The 26,290-nt window shown below is 48.1% G+C and overlaps 1 protein-coding gene across 1 annotated transcript; it reads right to left on the bottom strand.

Moving 5' to 3' along the window:
• Nucleotides 1-14,416: 14,416 nt before the first annotated feature.
• On the bottom strand, nt 14,417-17,156 carry pdf (peptide deformylase, mitochondrial). Its single transcript, XM_068048946.1, has 2 exons — nt 16,586-17,156; nt 14,417-14,870 (listed from the first exon to the last, which is right to left on the bottom strand). Exons 1-2 carry the CDS (start codon nt 17,115-17,117, stop codon nt 14,713-14,715), a joined length of 690 nt encoding a protein of 229 aa, XP_067905047.1. The 5' UTR covers nt 17,118-17,156; the 3' UTR covers nt 14,417-14,712.
• Nucleotides 17,157-26,290: the final 9,134 nt, after the last annotated feature.

Genomic DNA, 26,290 nt, shown 5'->3' with positions numbered 1-26,290 from the left:
AGTGGCAAAAGGAATTCAATCCAGAATAGTGTGAGGTAATGCATTTAGTGAGGGAATACACAATAAACGGGAGAATATTGAGAAGGATAGAGGAAGTGAGAGACATTGGAGTGCATGTCCACAGGTCCCTGAAGGTGGCACGACAGGTAGATAGAGTGGTGAAGAAGGCATATGGAATGCTTTCCTTTTATTGGCCAAGGTATAGAATACAAAAGCAGGAATGTAATGCTGGAACTGTATAAAACGCTGGTTCGGCCACAGCTGGAGTATTGTGTACAGTTCTGGTCACCAAATTACAGGAAGGACATAATTACTCTGGAGAGAGTACAGGGGAGATTTACAAGAATGTTGTCAGGGCTCGAAAGTTGCAGCTATGAGGAAAGATTGGATCGGCTAGGGTTGTTTACCTTAGAACAGAGGAGGCTGAGGGGTGACTTAATAGACGGGAAAAAATTATGAGCGGGCCTAGATAGAGTAGACAGAAAGGACCTGTTTCGCCTAGCGGAGAGGTTAGTTACCAGGGGGCACAGATTTAAGGTGATTGGTAGAAGGATTAGAGGGGACGAAAGCTTTTTCACCCAGAGGGTGGTGGGTGTCTGGAGTTCACTGCCAGGAATGGTGGTGGAGGCAGAAACCTTCAGTTCTTTTAAAACATACCTGGACATGCAGCTGAAGTGCTGTAACCTGCAAGGCTATGGACCAGGTGCGGGAAGGTGGAATTAGATTGGGCGGCTAGTTTTTTTGGCCGGCACGGACATGGGCTGAATAGCCTCCTGTGCCGTAATTTTTTTATGGTTCTAACTCACTGTTTTCTGCCCTTAAGCCAATTTTTTAAATTCAAGCTGACACTGACCCTCCTATTCCATGAGCCTCAATTTTGTTAACCAGCCTTTATGTGGTACCTTATCAAACGTTTTCTTAAAATCCATATAGACAACATCCACCGCATTCCCTTCAACAACCTTCTCAGTTACTTCATCAAAAAATTCAATTAGATTATTCAAGGAGGATCTGCCTTCTACAAATCTGTGCTGGCTATCCTTAATTAAGTCGAACCTCTCCAAGTGCCTGTTGATTGTTTCCTCCTGATTATTGTTTCTAAAACCTTACCTACCGCTGATAAACGGACCAGCAAAGGTGCAGTTCTAGACATCCAATTACAGGAAGGATATAAGAACAATGGAAAAGATCCCCAGGGTAGATTCACTGGGAGGGCACCAGGCATGACTGTTACACTATTAGAGACTTGAGAAGTTGAGGCTTTTTCTAGAGCTGAGAAGAATGAGGGACAATCTGATCAGGGTTTTCATGATTGAGTGGTTTTGTGAAGTAAACAGTGAGATTATTTCCTCTGGATAGTGAGATAATGAGAGAACACAAAATCAAAATCTTAGAATTCCCAACCAAACTGCACTCGCTGGGGGAGTAAAATAAAAACAAAATATTGTAGATGCTGGAAATCTGAAATAAAAACAAAATGCTGGAAATACTCAGCAGGTTTGGCAGCATCTGTGGAGAGAGAAGCAGAGTTAACGTTTCAGGTCAGTGACCTTTCATCAGAACAGATTTCTTTGAGCATCTTACTGATTGCTGGAGATGGTCAGGCAACTACCTCTCATCCCATTTCCTTTCATATAACATTGAGTAGAATGGGCCTGTGTTCTCTGGAATTTAGAAAAATGAGAAGTGAAATTGAAACCTGTAAAATTCATAAGGGGCTTGACGGGGTAGAATGTTTTCCCTGGTGGGGAGTCTAGAATTGGAGGGCATGGTCTCAGGATAAGAGATCGGTCATTTAGGACTGAAATGAGAATTTCTTCACTTAGCGGGTTATGAGTATTTGGAATTCTCTACCTCAGAGAGCTGTGGAATTTCAGTCGTTGTGTATATTCAAGACGGAGCTCGATAGATTTTTGGGCACTAAGGGAATCCAAGGATATGGGGATAGGGCAGGAAAGTGGGGTTGATGTAGAAGTTCAGCCATGATATCAGTGAATGGTGGAGCAAGCACGAGGGGGTCCTATGGCCTTACTCCTGTTCCTTATGGACATTGATCTTTTTAGAATACTGACCACTTTGAAACAGTGTTAGTCTGCGCTTCAACAGCATTTTGTGTTTTTAAAAAAATTCTTCCCCTTTGTTCTTGTGCCAATCCTCAGTCTGTGCGCCTCCCTCCATTACTGCTTCATGAACCATTGAACAATCTTTCACTATTTATCCTCATAAAACCTTCCATTGTTTAAGATCTTCTAATAGTTCCCGCTTTCTGTTTCACTGAAAAAGGCCCCAATTTTTTGAGTCTTTGAAACTATAATGTCCCAATATAGTGAATCTTCACTTTGCCCTATCATAGCTTGAATAGCCTTCCAGAATTCCCCAAACAGCATGTAGCATTCCAACTGTGGCCTGATCATTTTTTCTAATTCAGCATAATTTCCTTGTCTCTATACCCAGTGTCCCTTCGTATAATATGCATGACATCAAGAAACAACTGTAGGCACTGGATACTGCAAAGGCTATGGGCCCTGACAATATTCCGGCAATAGTACTGAAGACCTGTGCTGCAGAACTTGCCGTGCCCCTAGCCAAGCTGTTCCAGTACAACTACAACACTGGCATCTACCCAGCAATGTGGAAAATTGCCCAGGTAGGTCCTGTACACAAAAAGCAGGACAAGTCCAACCTGGCCAATTACCACCCCATCAGTCTACTCTCAATCATCAGTAAAGTGATGGAAGATGTCATCAACAGTGCCAGCAAGCGGCACTTGCTTAGCAGTAACCTGCTCAGTGATGCTCAGTTTGGGTTCGGCCAGGGCCACTCAGCTCCTGACCTCATTACAGTCTTGATTCAAACATGGACAAAACAGCTGAACTTGAGGTGAGAGTGACTGCCCTTGACATCAAGGCAGCATTTGACCGCGTATGGCATCAAGGAGCCCCAGCAAAACTGGAGTCAATGGGAATCAGGAGGAAAACTCTCCACTGGTAGGAGTCATACCTGGTGCAAAGGAAAATGGTTGTAGTTGTTGGAGGTCAATCATCTCCGCTCCAAGACATCACTGTAGGAGTTCCTCAGGGTAGTGTCCTAGGCCAAACCATCTTCAGCTGCTTCATCAATGACTTTCCTTCAATCATAAGGTCAGAAGTGGGGATGTTCGCTGATGATTGCACAATGTTCAGCACCATTCGCAACTCCTCAAATACTGAAGCAGTCTGTGTAGAAATGCAGCAAGACTTGAACAATATCCAGGCTTGGGCTGATAAGTGGCAAGTAACATTCGCACCACACAAGTGCCAGGCAATGACCATCTCCAACAAGAGAGAATCTAACCATCTCCCCATCACATTCAATGGCATTACCATTGCTGAATCTCCCACTATCAACATCCTAGGGGCTACCATTGACCAGAAACTGAACTGGAGTAGCCATATAAATTCCGTGGCTGCAAGAGCAGGTCGGAGGCTAGGAATCCTGCGGCGAGTAACTCACCTCCTGACTCCCCAAAGCCTGTCCACCATCTACAAGGCACAAGTCATGAGTGTGATGGAATACTCTCCACTTGTGTGGATGGATGCAGCTCCAACAACACTCGAAGCTCAACACCATCCAGGACAAAGCAGCCCGCTTGATTGGCACACAATCCACAAACATTCACTCCCTCCACCACCGACGCACAGTGGCAGCAGTGTGTACCATCTACAAGATGCACTGCAGCAACGCACCAAGGCTCCTTCGACAGCACCTTCCAAACCCGCGACCTCTACCAACTAGAAGGTCAAGGGCAGCAAATACATGGGAACACCACCACCTGCAAGTCCCCTCCAAGTCACACACCATCCTGACTTGGAACTATATCGCCCGCTGTTCCTTCACTGTTGCTGGGTCAGAATCCTGGAACTCCCTTCCTAACAGCACTGTGGGTGTACCTACCCCACATGAACTGCAGCGGTTCAAGAAGGCACCACCAACTTCTCAAGGGCAATTAGGGATGGGCAATAAATGCTGGCCCGACCAGTGACGCCCACATCCCATGAATGAATAAAAAAAAAACGCATCAAATGTTTGTAAGTAACTGCTGAGTGAGACAAGAGTGTTGCCCAGAGTTTCACAAACTGGCTCATTTAGAAATGATTGAGATGCTTTGCTACCAGTTGTTCAGTTGTAGCGTTAACTGTCTGATCTTTTCCTCAATAGATTCGAGGTCCATCCAGGACAAATCCAAATGTCATAGTGGATGACCTTTTGACACCCTGCTCTCCAGGGGACCCGGCTGCCATTGAGATGACCTGGGTGGATGTTCCCAGTGATAAACTGCTGGAGCCTGTGGTTTGCATGGTAACACTGCTTTTCATGTGCCTTTGTCATAGAATATGAGAGTAAACTAGCTAGTAATTTAAAAATAGATTGTAAGAGCTTTTATATCAAAAGGAAGAGAGTGGCTAAGCATTGGTCCCTTAAAAGCAGAGACAGGAGAAATCATTGTGAGGAATGAGGAAATGGCAGAGGCATTGAACAAATACTTTGTGTCTTGTCTTCACAGTAGAAGACGCAACTTCTATACCAGTAATAGACAGTAATCTAGGGGTTAAAAAGAGTGAGGAAATTCATATCAGCAGAGAAAAAGTATTGGAGAAACTTAGATTGATTAGATTAGAGATACAGCACTGAAACAGGCCCTTCGGCCCACCGAGTCTGTGCCGAACATCAACCACCCATTTATACTAATCCTACACTAATCCCATATTCCTACCAAACATCCCCACCTGTCCCTATATTTCCCTACCACCTACCTATACTAGTGACAATTTATAATGGCCAATTTACCTATCAACCTGCAAGTCTTTTGGCTTGTGGGAGGAAACCGGAGCACCCGGAGAAAACCCACGCAGACACAGGGAGAACTTGCAAACTCCACACAGGCAGTACCCGGAATCGAACCCGGGTCCCTGGAGCTGTGAGGCTGCGGTGCTAACCACTGTGCCACTGTGCCGCCCTAAACTTAAGGGACTATAATCTGACAAATCTTCAGATGGCTACACTGCTTTTCAAGAAAGGAGGGAGAGAGAAAACAGGCAAATGCCCATCCCTAATTGCCCTTGAGAAGTTGGTGGTGCCTTCTTGAACCGCTGCAGTTCATGTGGGGTAGGTATACCCACAGTGCTGTTAGGAAGGGTGTTCCAGGATTCTGACCCAGCGACAGTGAAGGAACGACGATATAGTTCCAAGTCAGGATGGTGTGTGACTTGGAGGGGACTTGCAGGTGGTGGTGTTCCCATGTATTTGCTGCCCTTGAATCTATTATTAAGGAAGTCTTAACAATGCATTTAAAAAGCACAGTATGATTAGAACAAGTCAACGTGGTTTTACTGAAGGGAAATCCTATTTGACAAATTTATTAGATTTTTTTGAGGATGTAACTAGTAGGGTAGATAAAAGGGAACCAGTAGATGTTGAATACCTGGATTTCCAAAAAGCATTCGATAAGGTGCCACACAAAAGGTTAATAGGCAAGATAAGGCTCATGGAGTTGGGAGTAATATATTAGCATCGATAGATTGGTTAACGGACAGGAAGCAATGAGTGGGCAAAAATGGGGTATTTTTAAGTTGACAGGCAGTGAATAGTGGAGTGTCGCAAGGATCAGTGGTGAGGCCTCAGCTATTACAATCTATGTTAATGACTTGGATGAAGAGACAGAGAGTAATGTATCTAAGTTTGCTGCTGATACAAAGGTAGGTGGAAAGGTAGGCTGTGGGAAGGACACAGGCTGCAAAGAGATATAGACAGGTTAAATGGGTGGGCAACAAGTTGGTGGATAGAGTATAATATTCACTTTGGTCATAAGAATAGAAAAGCAGAATATTTTTCAAAAGATGTGAAATTTATAAGTGTCGATGTTCAGAGACTTCGATGTGCTTGTACAAGGAACACAGAAAATTAACACGCAGGTACAGCAAGCAATTAGGAAGGTAAATGGCATGTTGGCCTTTATTGAAGGGGATTGGAGTACAGGAATAAGGAAGTATTGCTACAGTTGTACAGGGTTTTGGTAAGACCACATCTGGAATACTGTGCAATTTTGGTCTTCATATTTAAGAAAGGATATACTGCATTGGAGGCGTTACAGCGAAGGTTCACTAGATTGGTCCCTGGGATAGGCTGCGTAAGTTGGGATTGGAAGAGTGAGAGGCGATCGCATTGAAACCTGTCAGATTCTAAATGGGCTGGATAGGGTAGACAGAGATTATTTCCACTGGTTGGGGAATCTAAAACATGGGGGCACAGTCTCAGGATAAGGGGCCGATCATTTAGGACTGAGATTTACTACACTCAAAGGGTTGTGAATCTTTGGAATTCTCTACCCCAGAGGATTGTGGATGCTCCATCATATAAATACATTTAAGGTGGGGATAGATAGATTTTTGATCTCTCAGGGAATCAAGGGATACGGGGAGTGGGCAGTAAAGTGGAATTGAAGCTCAAGGTCAGCCATGATCGTATTGAATGGTGGAGCAGGCTCGATGGGTCATATGGTCTACTCCTGCTCTTATTTCTTGTGTATTGACATGCTACTACTAATGCTGGAACGCATTAAGTGGGGAGGGGTTTGGTGGAATTAATGAGACTTATCTGAGGGACTGTTTCCACCTCAGTTAGTTGACCTATACGCAGTCATTGTAGCAGTAAAGCAAGATTTTATTGGGAACAATGGTTTTGAAAAAAGGGCAAGAATTTTATCTTTAACTGACTAGTGTCAAGACAGAGTAACCCTATGCCATGCATACATGTCCTCTTCCTGGGTGTGTGTGCCCCCTGGCCCATATCTGGGCCCTGGGTCTGTTACTGTGGGTTGGAGAATTGTTCGCCTGTTTTGTGGCTCAGCTTGATGACAGGTTTATGAGCAGTTGCTGATCTCCTGCCTCGGGCTGTTACACAGAACAGTTAAACCCAAAGAGAACCAATTCGATTTTGCAATTTCTCCCCTCTTTGTTCTGTCTCTGCTTTAATGGGTATCTGCTGTCAGTCCCAAGTACAGAAAAGGGCAGCCTAAGGCTCCTGGTTCTTTCACTGCCTCCTGTGACAACACAGCTGGGGCCTGTGAACTGAGGATAGAAGTTGGTGGCGCGTTGGGGGGGAGGTCGGGGTCTGTGAACTGGCTTCCTTCTGTTCATCTGTCATTCCAAACTCTGCTGCTCTTTGTGTGTAAATCATTCACAGATCAGGGTAAGTTTGGAGGGTTCCCTCTGCCACATGAACCCATTCCACTCATGCAGTCCTCCTGGGTTCTAACCCCTGAATTTTCTTCTTTCTTTATGCAGTCTGACATGCTTCGCTCACAGGCGACCACTCGACCCACGGTCAATGCCGAGGATCTTAACAAGGTGAAGAAATTTACAGAAGACTTTGGGCAGGAAGGCTGAGCCTTCTCTTAAAATCCTTAATCTTCCAGTTGATCCCTACTCCTGAAATTGCGAGGAATTGTGTGACTTGAAGCCGAGAGGTAGAATCACGCGAGATCAGGAAAGGAAGAAGCCTCGCTGCCACTTCATTTGCCTATTTAAATAAGCTGATTTTGTTTTGCTGAAGACTTTGTGCCGTCTATTAGTAACCAGGTTTCAGGCAAAAATATCCCAGCATGACCTTTGCACTCTTACAGACCTTGGGAAACAGCCATGTGGCCCGACCTCTTCAATTCTGTAAGAGTTTCTGAGATTTCCTTTTATTCACTGATTGAGAGCCTTAAAATAAAATATCGATCTCTCGCTGATCCCTGTTCACAGTTAAGGTTTCACGGATCTTTCTTTCCACCAGGTTTCTTCGTTCATCAGGCAGTTACTGAAAAGGGACTTTTTTTGAAGGCAGGTGCTATTAGCCAACCTTTGACCTGTCTGACCTTGTGTGAGGAATGAGGAAGAGACTGCATTCATTCAGCAGTTAATATGTTAATTATGATCAAATTAGAATATATATAAACCTGTCCTGAAGACTATGGCCATTTCAGATTGAATGTTAATGGGCAGGGGATGTTCTGTAGGAGTCTGAACTACTGGTAATGAGAATATTTCACTGACTGTTGTAAGAATAGAGGAGGGAGTCAATCTGGGCCCGGGTTGCTGCGTTGGCTTCAGGCTGGAGTATTATGAAATTATGTTAAAACTTTAGAAAGCGCTGGTTGGGCTCAGCTAGAGTATTGTGTCCAATTCTGGGCACCACACTTTAGGAAGGACGTCAAGGCCTTAGGGTGCAGAGATTTACGAGAATGGTACCAGGGATGAGGGACTTCAGTTATCTGGAGAGGTTTGCTGCACCATTTGTGGCCATGCCTAAACTCTGGAATTCCCTCCATAAACTCTTTTCTCCTTTAAGCAGTTCAGAGGTTCACTAGGCTGACACCTGAGATGAGGACTGATTGGAGTTTAGAATAAGAGGTGATCTTATTGAAACATACAAGATTCTGAGGAGGCTTGACTGGGTAGATGCTGATAGGATGTTTCCACTCGGGGGGAATCTAGAACTAGGGGGCATAGTTTAAAAATGAGGCTCTCTTTCAAGGCGGAGATGAGAAATTTCTTCTGAGGTCGTTAATCTGTGGAATTCTCTTCCCCAAAAAGCAGTGGAGACTGGGTCATTGAACATATTCATGGTTGAGTTAGACAGATTTTTGATCTATAAGGAAATCAAGGGTTGTTGGGGACAGACAGGAAGGTGGAGTTGAGGCCACAGTCAGATCAGCCATGATCTTACTGAATGGCAGAGCAGGCTTAAGGGGCCGAATGGCCTACTCCAGCTCCTATTTCTTCTCTTTAAGATACTCCTTAGAACAAAGAACAGGCCATTCGGCCCTCCAAGCCTGCGCCAATCTTGATGCCTGCCGAAACTAACACCTTCTGCACTTCCGGGACCCATATCCCTCTATTCCCTTCCTATTCATATATTTGTCAAGATGTCTCTTAAACGTCGCTATCGTATCTGCTTCCACCACCTCCCCTGGCAGGTTCCAGGCACTCACCACCCTCTGTGTAAAAAAAAAACTTGCCTCGCACATCCCCACTAAACTTTGCCCCTCGCACCTTAAACTTTTTTCCCTAGTAACTGACTCTTCCACCCTGGGAAAAAGCTTCTGACTATCCACTCTGTCCATGCCGCTCATAACTTTGTAAACCTCTATCATGTCGCCCCTCCGTCGTTCCAGTGAAAACAATCCGAGTATTTCCAACCGCTCCTCATAGCTAATGCCCTCCAGACCAGGCAACATCCTGGTAAACCTCCTCTGTACCCTCTCCAAAGCCTCCACGTCTTTCTGGTAGTGTGGCGACCAGAATTGCATGCAATATTCTAAGTGTGGCCTAACTAAGGTTCTGTGCAGCTGCAACATGACTTGCCAATTTTTATACTCTATGCCCCGACCGATGAAGGCAAGCATGTCGTATGCCTTCTTGACTACCTTATCCACCTGCGTTGCCACTTTCAGTGACCTGTGGACCTGTACGCCCAGATCTCTCTGCCTGTCAATACTCCTAAGGGTTCTGCCATTTACTGTATACCTCCCACCTGCATTAGACCTTCCAAAATGCATTACCTCACATTTGTCCGGATTAAACTCCATCTGCCATTTCACCGCCCAAGTCTCCAACCGATCTATATCCTGCTGTATCCTCTGATAATCCTCATCATTATCCACAACTCCACCAACCTTTGTGTCGTCCGCAAACTTACTAATCAGACCAGCTACATTTTCCTCCAAATCATTTATATATACTACAAACAGCAAAGGTCCCAGCACTGATCCCTGCGGAACACCACTAGTCACATCCCTCCATTCAGAAAAACACCCATCCACTGTTACCCTCTGTCTTCTGTGACCGAGCCAGTTCTGTATCCATCTTGCCAGCTCACCTCTGATCCCATGTGACTTCACCTTTTGTACCAGTCTGCCATGCGAGACCTTGTCAAAGGTTTTATTAAAGTCCATATAGACAACATCCACCGCCCTTCCCTCATCAATCATATTAGTGAGACACGACCTCCCCTTCACAAAACCATGCTGTCTCTTGCTAATAAGTTTGTTTGTTTCCAAATGGGAGTAAATCCTGTCCCGAAGAATCCTCTCTAATAGTTTCCCTACCACTGACGTAAGGCTCACTGGCCTATAATTTCCTGGATTATCCTTGCCACCCTTCTTAAACAAAGGAACAACATTGGCTATTCTCCAGTCCTGTGGGACCTCACCTGTAGCCAATGAGGATGCAAAGATTTCTGTCAAGGCCCCAGCAATTTCTTCCCTTAAAACCTACCTCTTTGACCAAGCTTTTGGCCATCTGCTCTGGGACATTTTATTATGTTAAAGCTACTATATAAATAGTAGTTGTTGTTGTGAGCACATTCTCCTGGTCGGGACATATTGCCAGATCTAGTAACCTAAATCTTGGCATCCATGAGGTTGTGGTACATCAACAAAGGAATTGTATACCGTTCTCTAACCAACAAGAAACACCCAGCAGTTCAGCTCCATTCATAACTGTTACAATTTAAAAGCAGCAGTACGCATAACAAACACCCTTGTTCAAGGGAAAGGGAAAATAACTTGACAAGTTAGTCCTGTAACTATGGAAACTGTTAGAATCCATAATTGAAGATAAAATTAGTTTGCATTTTAAATACACAGGTTAATCAAAGCCACCATAGATATGTTAAAGGCAAGTCATGTTTCACAACTTTTTTTTAAAGCAGTGACCAGTTAGATGAAGGAATGCAGTAGATGTGTGTGCGTGCAGTTCATGTGTTTGATAAGGTGTCTCACAAAAGGCTTGTGAGGAAATAAATCTGCATGGTTAGAAGGTTGGTTAATGAACTAACTTAAGGAAACTGAATTGAACTGGAGAGCTCATCCCAGAGCTGAGTCACCCTTTTTTCTCAGGATATAGATGGTTTGGACTTTGATATAGGGGACACAACCGCAGAATTTGCTTGATACAGGTAGTTGGTTTGGTTAACAGTGAAGAGGTCTGTAAAAGATGTCGGGTTAGTGGAATGGGCAGATAGTTGCAATACAAGTGTGAAGTAATGGATTGGAAGCTAGCAACTGTAACACTGCTGTTCAAGAAAAGAGGGAGAGAGAAAACAGGGAAGTTAGCCTGACATAAAAACAAAGTGCTGGAAATACTCAGCAGGTCCGGCAGCATTGGTGGAGAGAGAGACAGTTAACGTGTCAGGTCAGTGACCTTTCATCAGACGTTGGCCTGACATTGGACGTTGGGAAAATGTTGGAATTTGATATTAAGGAAGTCTTAACAATGCAGTTAGAAAATCGTGTGATCAGATAGTCTCAACATGGCTTTATGAAAGGGAAATCATGTTTTAACAAATTTAGTAGAGTTTTTTGAGGATGTAACTAGTAGGTTAGATAAAAGGGAAACCATAGATGTTGTATACTGAGATTTCCAAAAAGCCTTCAATAAGGTTAATGTGCAAGGTAAGGGCTCTTGGAGTGGGGGGGTGATATATTAGCATTGATAGAGGATTGGATAACTGATAGGAAACAGAGAGTAGGTAGGGATAAACAGGGCATTTTAAAGTTGTCAGGCTGTGACTAGCAGTGTGCCACAATGATCAGTGCTGGGGCTCAGCTATTTATAATCTTTATTAATGACAGACAGACCAAGTAATATATCTAACTTCACTGATGATACAAAGCTAGATGGGAATGTAAGCTGTGAGGAACACACAGAGGGTACAAATATATAGACAGGTTGAGTGGGCAACAAGGTGACAGATGGTGTATAATTTGGGCAAGTGTGAAGTTACTCACTTCGGTAATAGAAAAGCAGAATATTTTTTTAAATGGTGTGAAACTGGTAAATATTGATGTTCAGAGGAACTTGGGTGTACTTGTACAAGAACACAAAGTTAGCATGCAGATACAGCAAGCAATTAGGAAGGCAAATGGCATGTTGGACTACAAAACTCCTGCAGTAGAGGCTAAGAATAAGAAACTCTTGCTACATTTGTACAGGACTTGGGTGAGACCACACCTGGAGTACTGTGTGCAGTTTTGGTCTCTATGTTTAAAGAAGGTAATACATGCCTTGAAAGTGGTACAGTGAAGGTTCACTAGATTGGTTTCTAGGATGAGGGGGTTGTCCTATGATGAACAGCTGAGTAAATTGGGCCTTTACTCTTGTTTAGAAGGATGAGGGGTGCTCTCCTTGAAACATACAAGATTCTGAAGGGAATAAAAACCAAGAAATTCTAGAAATACTCAGGTCTGGCAGCATCTGTGAAGAGAGAAGCAGAGTTAATGTTTCAGGTCAGTGACCATCAAAACTGGTAGATATTAAAAATGTAAAAGGTTTTAAGCAAGAGATAGCAAAAGAGTTCAGAGAATAACTGACCAGAGGTCATGGAGCAAAGGCAAACGGTATGTTGAAAGATGAAGCGGGGACAGAGCAGGCGGGGGAGCGGCTGAAGACTTTGGTGGGTGCGGGTGTGCTCTACTCCTCCCGCTCGCTTCCACCTCCCCACCCCCCCCCTTGCTGTGTGCTGCCACGCTGTGATTATTTAAGCAGTGCCATCTTTAATGTCGCAGACTGCGACGTTTTAGTGCAACAGGCTATATTCATGCATGTGCTAGCACAGTGTCACCTAGTAGCTGCACTGCCAGCAAATGCAGCTTATAACCTTTTCCATTTCTAATATTTGCCACTTCTGATGAAGGGTCACTGACCTCAAACATTAACTCTGCTTTTCTCTCCACAAATGTTACCAGACCTGCTGAGTATTCCCAGCATTTCTTTGTTTTTAAGATTCTGAAGGGGCTTGAGAGGGTAGACACTGAGGTGCATGTGTGTTCTTGTGGTTTCTCCTGCTTGGTGAATCTAGGACATGGTCTCGGGATAAGGGGCTGAACATTTAGGACAGATATGAGAAGAAATTTCTTCACTGAGTTGTGAATCTTTGGTATTTTCTACTCCAGAGCTGTGGATGCTGCATCATTGAATATATTTAAGGCTGAGACAGATTTTTGGCCATTTAGGTCACAGCTGGAATACTGTGTACAATTCTGGTCACTACACTATAGGAAGGATGTGATTGCAATGGAGAGGATGCAGAGGAGATGCACCAGGATGTTGCCTGGGCTGGAGCATTTAGGTTATGAAGAGAGACTGGGGTGGTTTTACTTGGAGCGGAGAAGGCTGAGGGGGGAACCTGTGAGGTATACAAAATTATGAGGGGCATTGATAGATAGGAAAAAACTTTTTCCCTTAGCGGAGGGGTCAATAACCAGGGGGCATAGATTTAAGGTAAGGGGCAGGAGGTGTAGAGGGGATTTGAGGGAAAACTTTTTCACCCAGAGGGTGGTTGGAATCTGGAACACACTGCCTGAAGTATTTAGATGAGCACTTGAAACGCCAAAGCATACAAGGCCACGGGCCAAGTGCGGGGAAGTGGGATTAGTTTTGGATGGGTGCTTGATGGTCGGCACAGGCGCGTTGGGCCAAAGGGCCAGTTTCTGTGCTGTATAACTCTGAGAAGGGTAATGGGGAACAGGCAGAAGATCAGCCATGATCAAACTGAATAGCATGAGGGGGTGTTTGGTCTACTCAAGCTCCTATTTAAGTTCCTGACCCATATGGGAGAAAAAAAAAAGTGGGACTGTACATATTGATTTAAAATTGTTTAGAAATTGAAATATTTTACAGGGAGTAGTTTAGGCTGGTATTGCATTTATTGAGAGAGCTAGATAAATGAATGAAGCTATCAGATGCAGGGCTCTGGAGAAACAGCAAGGCAGTGGGATTATTCTTGATTGTTCTGGCACAGACAAGATAGAATTCTCAACCTCAAGTTAAAAGTCAGTAGTGGCATCGCCAATCCCACCCTCCACATTTAAAGTACTATATAAATGCCGTGGCCTACTGAGCTGCCATCAGTCTGAATATTCACTATCCCCACCTCACCCTGAGCTTTGGTGCATATGTTCATATTGAGATGGGGTCATCATGACCAGCTGCAGCAACTCATGTCAGGCTTAAATAAAAACAAGAAATGCTGGAACCACTCAGCAGATCTGGCAGCATCTGTGAAAAGAGAAGCAGAGTTAACGTTTCGGGTCAATGACCCTTCTCTTTTCACAGATGCTGCCAGACCTGCTGAGTGGTTCCAGCATTTCTCGTTTTGATTTCAGATTTCCAGCATCCACAGTACTTTGCTTTTATTCATGTCAGGCTTACCCTGACCACCTCAAAGCTTCACCAATTTACAAGGCTGAAGGCAGGAGTGTGGTGGAACTCGCAGCTCCCTTTGGCAGAGCGCACAGACCCCAACACTCAACTCCACAGCATAGTCTGCTTACCTTCCAAGGACAAAAACACCAGCTGTGCATGTGTCCATATCAACAAACAGGAACAAGCTGCTGAGTTACCAGAGTGAATATCTGAATTGCACTGGCAGGTTTTAATGTCTGCTTTACAATAACTAACTGCAGTGATTGCAGAGGAGCCCAGAGCAGTGGGGCTGCATGTTAAAGTTTTCCCTGGTGTTTATCCGAATTCCCCAAAGCAGATAATCGGGTTATTATCTCAATGCTGTTTGTGGGATCTTGCTGTGCTGCGTTTCCTACATCACAGCAGTAAATGCACTTCATTCGTTGTCAACTTATGTGACTGGCGCTACAGAAATGTATAAAAGCAGTGATACAGAGGCCGCCCTTCAGTCATTCTCTTGCATCCAGTGCAGGTTCTCGAAGGTTCTGCTGTCCATTATGTCGATGTAAAGCTGCCCCTTTAAATGGTCCATTTCATGTTGGAGGATCCGGGCGGCCCAGCCCGAGGCCCGCCATGTCACCGGCTCCCCGCGTTCATCCAGGCCTGGGGACAGAGAGCGGGGACAGGCGTCAGGCAACCGGTAGAGGGTGCTCGCTCACCTGGGGGAAGCCGGCCTTTCTCCCCACGCCCCCCCCCCCGGGCCTCGACCCCGGCCTTTCTCCCCCCACCCCGGGGCCTCGAAACCCGGCTTTCCCCCACCCACCCCGGGGCCTCGAAACCCGGCCTTCCCCCACCCACCCCGGGGCCTCGAAACCCGGCCTTTCTTCCCCCCCCACCCACCCCGGGGCCTCAAACCCCGGCCTTTCTTCCCCCACCCCGGGGCCTCGAAACCCGGCCTTTCTTCTTCCCCCCACCCCGGGGCCTCAAACCCCGGCCTTTCTTCCCCCCCCCACCCCGGGGCCTCGAACCCCGGCCTTTCTTCCCCCACCCCGGGGCCTCGAAACCCGGCCATTCTCTCCCCCACCCCGGGGCCTCGAAACCCGGCCTTTCTCTCCCCCACCCCGGGGCCTCGAACCCCGGCCTTTCTCTCCCCCACCCCGGGGCCTCGAACCCCGGCCTTTCTCTCCCCTAAGCACCCCCCACCCCGGGGCCTCGAAACCCGGCCTTTCTCTCCCCCACCCCGGGGCCTCGAAACCCGGCCTTTCTCTCCCCCACCCCGGGGCCTCGAAACCCGGCCTTTCTTCCCCCCCACCACCCCGGGGCCTCGAACCCCGGCCTTTCTTCCCCCTCACCCCCCACCCCGGGGCCTCGAAACCCGGCCTTTCTTCCCCCTCACCCCCCACCCCGGGGCCTCGAAACCCGGCCTTTCTTCCCCCTCACCCCCCACCCCGGGGCCTCGAAACCCGGCCTTTCTCTCCCCCACCCCGGGGCCTCGAAACCCGGCCTTTCCCTCCCCCACCCCGGGGCCTCGAAACCCGGCCTTTCTCTCCCCCACCCCGGGGCCTCGAAACCCGGCCTTTCTCTCCCCCACCCCGGGGCCTCGAAACCCGGCCTTTCTCTCCCCCACCCCGGGGCCTCGAACCCCGGCCTTTCTCTCCCCCTCACCCCCCACCCCGGGGCCTCGAAACCCGGCCTTTCTCTCCCCCACCCCGGGGCCTCGAAACCCGGCCTTTCTCTCCCCCACCCCGGGGCCTCGAAACCCGGCCTTTCTTCCCCCCCACCACCCCGGGGCCTCGAAACCCGGCCTTTCTTCCCCCTCACCCCCCACCCCGGGGCCTCGAAACCCGGCCTTTCTCTCCCCCACTCCGGGGCCTCGAAACCCGGCCTTTCCCTCCCCCACCCCGGGGCCTCGAACCCCGGCCTTTCTTCCCCCTCACCCCCCACCCCGGGGCCTCGAAACCCGGCCTTTCCCTCCCCCACCCCGGGGCCTCGAAACCCGGCCTTTCTTCCCCCCCACCACCCCGGGGCCTCGAACCCCGGCCTTTCTCTCCCCCTCACCCCCCACCCCGGGGCCTCGAAACCCGGCCTTTCTTCCCCCCCACCACCCCGGGGCCTCGAACCCCGGCCTTTCTTCCCCCTCACCCCCCACCCCGGGGCCTCGAAGCCCGGCCTTTCCCTCCCCCACCCCGGGGCCTCGAAACCCGGCCTTTCCCTCCCCCACCCCGGGGCCTCGAAGCCCGGCCTTTCTCTCCCCCACCCCGGGGCCTCGAAACCCGGCCTTTCTCTCCCCCACCCCGGGGCCTCGAAACCCGGCCTTTCCCTCCCCCACCCCGGGGCCTCGAACCCCGGCCTTTCTCTCCCCCACCCCGGGGCCTCACCTGTAATTTCCACGGCGCGGTGCCGGGCCACACAGGCGGCGTAGCCGGGGACACTCTGACAGGCCTCGGGCCACAGGACGGTCCGTGAGTCCAGGACCCGGAGCCGCGGGTTGATGAAGACCCGGAGCGGGACGGCGACCATTTCCCGGGCCCGGCGGGCAGACGGAGCCTCGGCCTCGAGTACCTGCTCGGTCACTTCCACCACCAACACCTGCAGCGGGACCCCGAGCTGGGGGGCGCTCAGGCCCACCGCCCCGGTCCGCCGCATGGCCCGCACCAGGGCCGCCACCAGACGCCGCACCTCAGGGCCGCCCACATCGGCCGGAGACACGGCCGCCGCCTCCGTTCGCAACACCGGCTCCCCCACCAGGCAAGGCCGCGGGAAGGGCGGAACCGCCGGGCCGCGGAGCCACCGGCGCAGCGCCTCCCAGTAACTCCGCCGCTTCTCGCTGTACGGCCTCCCGAGGCCCGGGGACGGAACCGCGCTCACAACCCGCCATAGGCGGAGAATCGGCCGGCAAACCCGGAACATGGCGGGAAGCGGAGGGTCAAACCCCTCCCACCCGGGGGAGGCGTGGCCCCGATTAAACCCCGCCCACACGGGGGGAGGCGCGGCCCCGATTAAACCCCGCCCACCCGGGGAGGCGTGGCCCCGATTAATCCCCGCCTACCGGGGGGGGGAGTCGTGGCCCCGATTAAACCCCGCCTACCGGGGGGGGAGCAGCGGCCCCGATTAAACCCCGCCCACCCGGGGGAGGCGTGGCCCCGATTAAACCCCGCCCACACGGGGGAGGCGCGGCCCCGATTAAACCCCGCCTACCGGGGGGGGAGCAGCGGCCCCGATTAAACCCCGCCCACCCGGGGGAGGCGTGGCCCCGATTAAACCCCGCCCACACGGGGGAGGCGCGGCCCCGATTAAACCCCGCCCACACGGGGGAGGCGCGGCCCCGATTAAACCCCGCCCACCCGGGGGGAGGCGTGGCCCCGATTAAACCCCGCCTACTGGGGGGGGCAGCGGCCCCGACTAAACCCCGCCTACCGGGGGAGGCGTGGCCCCGACTAAACCCCGCCTACCGGGGGGGAGGCGTGGCCCCGAATAAACCTGGCGGAAGGTGAGAGGGAGGAGGTTTAAAGGGGATCAAGGGGGTAAATGTTTCACACAAAGAATAGTGGGTATCTGGAATGAGCTGCCTGAGGAGCTGGTGGAGGCAGGAACAGTAGTGACATTTAAGAGGCATCTGGACAGGTACTTGAATGAGCAAGGCATAGAGGGATATGGAATTAATGCAGGGAGGTGGGATTAGTATCGATAGGCATTATGGTCGACATAGGGAGGGAAATGGTTAACCAAAAGCCAAAAATAATTTTCAGAGACAGATGTAACTGGTTTTAAGCATGTACAGAGGCAGAGAAAGGAGAAGGGGAAAAATAACTTTGTATTTAGAACATAGAACATAGAACAGTACAGCACTGTACAGGCCCTTCAGCCCACGATGTTGTGCCGAACCTTTAACCTACTCTAAGATCAAACTAACTATCAACCCTTCATTCTACTATCATCCATGTACCTATGTACCGCAGGGCAAGAATTATAGCTGGGGGAAAGGAAATTATGATGCGATTAGGCAAGATTTAGGATGTGTAGGATGGGGAAGGAAACTGCAGGGGATGGGCACAATCGAAATGTGGAGCTTATTCAAGGAGCAGCTACTGCGTGTCCTTGATAAGTATGTACCTGTCAAGCAGGGAGCAAGTTGTCGAGCGAGGGAGCCGTGGTTTACTCAAGAAGTTGAAGCGCTTGTCAAGAGGAAGAGGGCGGCTTATGTTAGGATGAGACGTGAAGGCTCAGTTAGGGCGCTTGAGAGCTACAAGCTAGCCAGGAAGGATCTAAAGGGAGGGCTAAGAAGAGCAAGGAGAGGACACGAGAAGTCATTGGCGGATATGATCAAAGAAAACCCTAAGGCTTTCTATAGGTATATCAGGAATAAAAGAATGATAAGAGTTAGAACAGGGCCAATCAAGGATAGTAGTGGGAACAAAAACAAGAAATGCTGGATTCACTCAGCAGGTCTGGCAGCATCTGTGGAAAGAGAAGCAGAGTTAACGTTTCGGGTCAGTGACCCTTCTTCGGAACACAGCAGTGGGAAGTTGTGTGTGGAATCGGAGGAGATAGGGGAAGCGTTAAATGAATATTTTTCGTCAGTATTTACAGTAGAGAAAGAAAATGTTGCCGAGGAGATTACTGAGATACAGCCTACTAGGCTAGATGGGATTGAGATTCACAAGGAGGAGGTGTTAGCAATTTTGGAAAGAGTGAAAATAGATAAGTCCCCTGGGCCAGATGGGATTTATCCTAGGATTCTCTGGGAAGCCAGGGAGGAGATTGCAGAGCCGTTGTTGTTGATCTTTATGTCGTCATTGTCGACAGGAGTAGTGCCGGAAGACTGGAGGATAGCAAATGTTGTCCCCTTGTTCAAGAAGGGGAGTAGAGACAGCCCTGGTAATTATAGACCTGTGAGCCTTACTTCGGTTGTGGGTAAAATGTAGGAAAAGGTTATAAGAGATAGGATTTATAATCATCTTGAAAAGAATAAGTTCATTTGCGATAGTCAGCACGGTTTTGTGAAGAGTAGGTCGTGCCTCACAAACCTTATTGAGTTTTTCGAGAAGGTGACCAAACAGGTGGATGAGGGTAAAGCAGTGGATGTGGTGTATATGGATTTCAGTAAGGCGTTTGATAAGGTTCCCCACGGTAGGCTATTGCAGAAAATACGGATATGGGGTTGAAGGTGATTTAGAGCTTTGGATCAGAAATTGGCTAGCTGAAAGAAGACAGAGGGTGGTGGTTGATGGCAAATGTTCATCCTGGAGTTTAGTTACTAGTGGTGTACCGCAAGGATCTGTTTTGGGGCCACTGCTGTTTGTCATTTTTATAAATGACCTGGAAGAGGGTGTAGAAGGGTGGGTTAGTAAATTTGCGGATGACACGAAGGTCGGTGGAGTTGTGGATAGTGTCGAAGGGTGTTGTAGGGTACAGAGGGACATAGATAGGCTGCAGAGCTGGGCTGAGAGATGGCAAATGGAGTTTAATGCGGAGAAGTGTGAGGTGATTCACTTTGGAAGGAGTAACAGCAATGCAGAGTACTGGGCTAATGGGAAGATTCTTGGTAGTGTAGATGAGCAGAGAGATCTTGGTGTCCAGGTACATAAATCCCTGAAAGTTGCTACCCAGGTTAATAGGGCTGTTAAGAAGGCATATGGTGTGTTAGCTTTTATTAGTAGGGGGATCGAGTTTCGGAGCCACGAGGTCATGCTGCAGCTGTACAAAACTCTGGTGAGGCCGCACCTTGAGTATTGCGTGCAGTTCTGGTCACCGCATTATAGGAAGGATGTGGAAGCTTTGGAAAGGGTGCAGAGGAGATTTACTAGGATGTTGCCTGGTATGGAAGGAAGGTCTTACGAGGAAAGGCTGAGGGACTTGGGGTTGATTTCATTAGAGAGAAGGAGGAGGAGAGGTGACTTAATAGAGACATACAAGATAATCAGAGGGTTAGATAGGGTGGATAGTGAGAGTCTTTTTCCTCGGATGATGATGGCAAACACGAGGGGACATAGCTTTAAGTTGAGGGGTGAAAGATATAGGACAGATGTCAGAGGTAGTTTCTTTACGCAGAGAGTAGTAGGGGCGTGGAACGCCCTGCCTGCAACAGTAGTAGACTCGCCAACTTTAAGGGCATTTAAGTGGTCATTGGATAGACATATGGATGAAAATGGAATAGTGTAGGTCAGATGGTCGGCGCAACATCGAGGGCCGAAGGGCCTGTACTGCGCTGTAATGTTCTAATTCTAATTCTAATTCTATCCAAGAGGCGCTTAAATGCCCCTAATGTATCTGCTTCTACTACCACCGCTGGCAGCGCATTCCACGCGCCCACCACTCTCTGTGTAAAGAACCTACCACTGACATCTCCCCGAAACCTTCCTCCAATCACCTTAAAATTATGCCCCCTGGTGATAGCCCTTTCCACCTTGGGAAAAAGTCTCTGGCTATCCACTCTATCTAATGCCTCTCATCATCTTGTACGCCTCTATCAAGTCACCTCTCATCCTTCTTCGCTCCAATGAGAAAAGCCCTAGCTCCCTCAATCTTTCTTCATAGGACATGCCCTCCAGTCCAGGCAGCATCCTGGTAAATCTCCTCTGCACCCTCTCTAAAGCTTCCACATCCTTCCTATAATGAGGCGACCAGAACTGAACACAATATTCCAAGTGTGGTCGAACCAGGGCCTTATAGAGCTGCAGCATAACCTCGCGGCTCTTAAACTGAATCCCCGTTAATGGAAGCCAACACTCCATATGCCTTCTTAACAACCCTATCAACTTGGGTGGCAACTTTGAGCGATCTATGGACATTGACCCCAAGATCCCTCTGTTCCTCCACACTACCAAGAATCCTGTCTTTAAGCCTGTATTCCGCATTCAAATTCGACCTTCCAAAATGAATCACTTCACACTTTTCCAGGTTGAACTCCATCTGCCACTTCTCAGCCCAGCTCTGCATCCTGTCAATGTCCCGTTGCAACCTACAACAGCCTTCCACACTATCCACAACTCCAGCAACCTTCGTGTCATCGGCAAACTTGCTAACCCAGCCTTCCACTTCCTCATCCAAGTCATTTATAAAAATCACAAAGAGCAGAGGTCCCAGAACAGATCCTTGTGGAACACCACTGGTCACCGAGCTCCATGCTGAATACTTTCCATCTACTACCACCCTCTGACTTCTATGGGCCAGCCAATTCTGTATCCAGACAGCCATATCTCCCTGTATCCCATGCCTCCTTACTTTCTGAATGAGCCTACCATGAGGAACCTTATCAAACGCCTTGCTAAAATCCATATACACCACATCCACTGCTCTTCCTTCATCAATGTGTTTTGTCACATCTTCAAAGAATTCAATAAGGCTTGTGAGGCATGACCTGCCCCTCACAAAGCCATGCTGACTGTCTCTAATCAAACCATGCTTTTCCAAATAATCATAAATCCTGTCTCTCAGAATCCTCTCCAATAATTTGCCCACTACCGACGTAAGGCTGACTGGTCTATAATTCCCAGGGTTATCCCTATTCCCTTTCTTGAACAAGGGAACAACATTTGCCACCCTCCAATCATCCGGTACTACTCCAGTGGACAGTGAAGACGCAAAGATCATCGCCAAAGGCGCGGCAATCTCTTCCCTCGCTTCGCGTAATATCCTTGGGTATATCCCGTCTGGCCCTGGGGACTTATCTGTCCTCATATCATTCAAAATTTCCAGCACATCCTCCCTCTTAACCTCAACCTGTTCGAGCATATCAGCCTGTTCCACACTGTCCTCACAAACGACCAGGTTCCTCTCACTAGTGAATACTGAAGCAAAGTATTCATTTAGGACCTCTCCTACCTCTTCCGACTTCAGGCACAAGTTCCCTCCACTATCCCTGATCGGCCCTACCCTCACTCTGGCCATCCTCTTGTTCCTCACATAAGTGTAGAACGCCTTGGGATTTTCCTTAATCCTACCCGCCAAGACTTTTTCATGTCCCCTTCTAGCTCTCCTAAGTCCATTCTTCAGTTCCTTCCTGGCTACCTTGTAACCCTCTAGAGCCCTGTCTGATCCTTGCTTCCTCAACCTTAAGTAAGCTTCCTTCTTCCTCTTGACTAGCTGTTGCACATCTCTTGTCATCCAAGGTTCCTTCACCCTACCATCCCTTCCCTGCCTCATCGGGACAAACCTCTCCAGCAGTCGCAGCAAGTGCTCCCTGAACAACCTCCACATTTCTGTCGTGCATTTCCCTGAGAACATCTGTTCCCAATTTATGCTCCCCAGTTCCTGCCTAATAGCATTGTAATTCCCCCTCCCCCAATTAAATATTTTCCCATCCCGTCTGCTCCTGTCCCTCTCCATGACTATAGTAAAGGTCAAGGAGTTGTGATCACTATCACCGAAATGCTCTCCCACCGAGAGATCTGCCACCTGTATTTGTAAAGCTACTGCCACTTTTCCAGGAAAGTCCACTTTGAAGTTCTGCTTTTCTCTGACAATATTTCCCTTTGTCTCTTCTACCTTTTTCATCTTCATTGCTTTTCCATTTGCCTTAGATCATCATCCCTTTTGCCATTTAATCTGCCTTCCACCCGATCACAGACTTCTCCTTTTGTTCATCCCTCCTCCCCACCTCTATACTTGCTTAAAACCTATTACATCTCAAACTTTTTCCAGTTCTGTTGAAAGGTCATCGACCTGAAACGTTAACTCTGTTTCTCTCTCCACAGATGCTGCCAGACCTGCTGAGTAGAACATAGAACATAGAACATTACAGCGCAGTACAGGCCCTTCAGCCCTCGATGTTGCGCCGACCTGTGAAACCATAGAACATAGAACATTACAGCGCAGTACAGGCCCTTCAGCCCTCGATGTTGTGCCGACCTGTGAAACCATCTGGCCTACACTATTCCATTTTCATCCATATGTCTATCCAATGACCACTTAAATGCCCTTAAAGTTGGAGAGTCTACTACTGTTGCAGGCAGGGTGTTCCACGCCCCTACTACTCTCTGTGTAAAGAAACTACCTCTGACATCTGTCCTATATCTTTCACCCCTCAACTTAAAGCTATGTCCCCTCGTGTTTGCCATCACCATCCGAGGAAAAAGGCTCTCACTATCCACCCTATCTAACCCTCTGATTATCTTATATGTCTCTATTAAGTCACCTCTTCTCCTCCTTCTCTCTAACGAAAACAACCTCAAGTCCCTCAGCCTTTCCTCGTAAGACCTTCCCTCCATACCAGGCAACATCCTAGTAAATCTCCTCTGCACCTTTTCCAAAGCTTCCACATCCTTCCTATAATGCGGTGACCAGAACTGCACGCAATACTCCAGGTGCGGCCGCACCAGAGTTCTGTACAGCTGCAGCATGACCTCGTGGCTCCTAAACTCGATCCCCCTACTAATAAAAGCTACCACACCATATGCCTTCTTAACAGCTCTATTAACCTGGGTGGCAACTTTCAGGGATTTATGTACCTGGACACCAAGATCTCTCTGCTCATCTACACTACCAAGAATCTTCCCATTAGCCCAGTATTCTGCAATCCTGTTACTCCTTCCGAAGTGAATCACCTCACACTTTTCCGCATTAAACTCCATTTGCCATCTCTCAGCCCAGCTCTGCAGCCTATCTATGTCCCTCTGTACCCTACAACATCCTTCGGCACTATCCACAACTCCACCGACCTTCGTGTCATCCGCAAATTTACTAACCCACCCTTCTACACCCTCATCCAGGTCATTTATAAAAATGACAAACAGCAGTGGCCCCAAAACAGATCCTTGCGGTACACCACTAGTAACTAAACTCCAGGATGAACATTTGCCATCAACCACCACCCTCTGTCTTCTTTCAGCTAGCCAATTTCTGATCCAAAGCTCTAAATCACCTTCAATCTCATACTTCCGTATTTTCTGCAATAGCCTACCGTGGGGAACCTTATCAAACGCCTTACTGAAATCCATATACACCACATCCACGGCTTTACCCTCATCCACCTGTTTGGTCACCTTCTCAAAAAACTCAATAAGGTTTGTGAGGCACGACCTACCCTTCACAAAACCGTGCTGACTATCGCTAATGAACTTATTCTTTTCAAGATGATTATAAATCCTATCTCTTATAACCTTTTCCAACATTTTACCCACAACTGAAGTAAGGCTCACAGGTCTATAATTACCAGGGCTGTCTCTACTCCCCTTCTTGAACAAGGGGACAACATTTGCTATCCTCCAGTCTTCCGGCACTATTCCTGTTGACAATGACGACATAAAGATCAAGGTCAAAGGCTCTGCAATCTCCTCCCTGGCTTCCCAGAGAATCCTAGGATAAATCCCATCTGGCCCAGGGGACTTATCTATTTTCACACTTTCCAAAATTGATAACACCTCCTCCTTGTGAACCTCAATCCCATCTAGCCTAGTAGTCTGTATCTCAGTATTCTCCTCGACAACATTTTCTTTCTCTACTGTAAATACTGACGAAAAACATTCATTTAACGCTTCCCCTATCTCCTCTGATTCCACACACTACTTCCCACTACTATCCTTGATTGGCCCTAATCTAACTCTAGTCATTCTTTTATTCCTGATATATTTATAGAAAGCCTTAGGGTTTTCCTTGATCCTATCCGCCAATGACTTCTCGTGTCCTCTCCTCGCTCTTCTTAGCTCTCCCTTTAGATCCTTCCTGGCTAGCTTGTAACTCTCAAGCACCCTAACTGAGCCTTCACGTCTCATCCTAACATAAGCCTTCTTCTTCCTCTTGACAAGAGTATTTCCAGCATTTCTTTTTACTTTTCATCTGTCTTCACTCGAGAAGAGGATGGTGCCAATGTAAGCAGCAACAGAGGAGACAACAACTTGTATTACATAGCATCTTTAACTTGATAAAACATCCCAAGGTGCTTCACAGGATTATAAAAGAAAATATGACACTGAGTCACATAAGGAGATATTAGGGCTGATGACCTAAAGCTTGGTTAAAGAGGGAGTTTTAAGGAGTGTCTTAAAGGAGAACGAGGTAGAGAGCCAGAGAGGTTTAGGGAGACAATTCCAGAGCTTAGCACCGAGGCAACTGAAGGTCTGGTGAAGTGAATAAAATTGGGCATGCTCAAGAGGCCAGAATTAGAGGAGCACAGATATCTTGGAGGGTTGTGGGGTGGGAGGACATTACAAAGATAGGGAGGGCTGAGGCCATGGAGGGAACTGAAAACAAAGAACAAAGAACAGTACAGCACAGGAACAAGCCATTTGGCCCTCCAAGCTTGCACCGATCTTGATACCTGCCTAAACTAAAACCTTCTGCATTTCCGGGGACCGTATCCCTCTATTCCCATCCTATTCATGTATTTGTCAAGATGCCTCTTAAACGTCGCGCGCGTACCTGCTTCCACCACCTCCCCCGGCAGCAAGTTATGTCCCCTAGTAACTGACTCTTCCACCCTGGAAAAAAGCTTCTGACTATCCACTCTGTCCATGCCGCTTATAACTTTGTAAACCTCTATCACGTCGCCCCTCCACCTCCGTCGTTCCAGTGAAAACAATCCAAGTTTATCCAACCTCTCCTCATAGCTACTGCCCTCCAGACCAGGCAATATCCTGGTAAACCTCCTCTGTACCCTCTCCAAAGCCTCCACGTCCTTCTGGTAGTGTGGCGACCAGAATTGCATGCAATATTCTAAGTGTGGCTGAACTAAAGTTCTGTACAGCTGCAGCATGACTTGCCAATTTTTATACTCTATGCCCCGACCAATGAAGGCAAGCATGCCGTATGCCTTCTTGACTACCTTATCCACCTGCGTTGCCACTTTCAGTGACCTGTGGACCTGTACGCCCAGATCTCTCTGCCTGTCAATACTTCCTAAGGGTTCTGCCATTTACTGTATACCTCCCACCTGTATTAGACCTTCCAAAATGCATTACCTCACATTTGTCCAGATTAAACTCCATCTGCCATTTCTCCGTCCAAGTCTCCAACTGATCTATATCCTGCTGTATCCTCTGACAATCCTCATCACCATCCGCAACTCCACCAACCTTTGTGTCGTCCGCAAACTTACTAATCAGACCAGCTACATTTTCCTCCAAATCATTTATATATACTACAAA

The sequence above is a fragment of the Heterodontus francisci genome, chromosome 17 (genome assembly GCF_036365525.1).
Source record: "Heterodontus francisci isolate sHetFra1 chromosome 17, sHetFra1.hap1, whole genome shotgun sequence".
Classification (NCBI taxonomy): Eukaryota; Metazoa; Chordata; class Chondrichthyes; order Heterodontiformes; family Heterodontidae; genus Heterodontus; species Heterodontus francisci.
The sequence above is the reverse complement of the archived record's forward strand: the minus strand, read 5'-3'. Positions and strand labels throughout refer to the sequence as shown.

Coding starts and splice junctions, on each gene's coding strand:
- pdf (XM_068048946.1), bottom strand. CDS start 17,117: ATGTTCCGGGTTTGCCGGCCGATTCTCCGCCTATGGCGGGTTGTGAGC. Junction 14,871..16,585: donor CCGCGCCGTGGAAATTACAG/GTGAGGCCCCGG, acceptor CTCTGTCCCCAG/GCCTGGATGAACGCGGGGAG.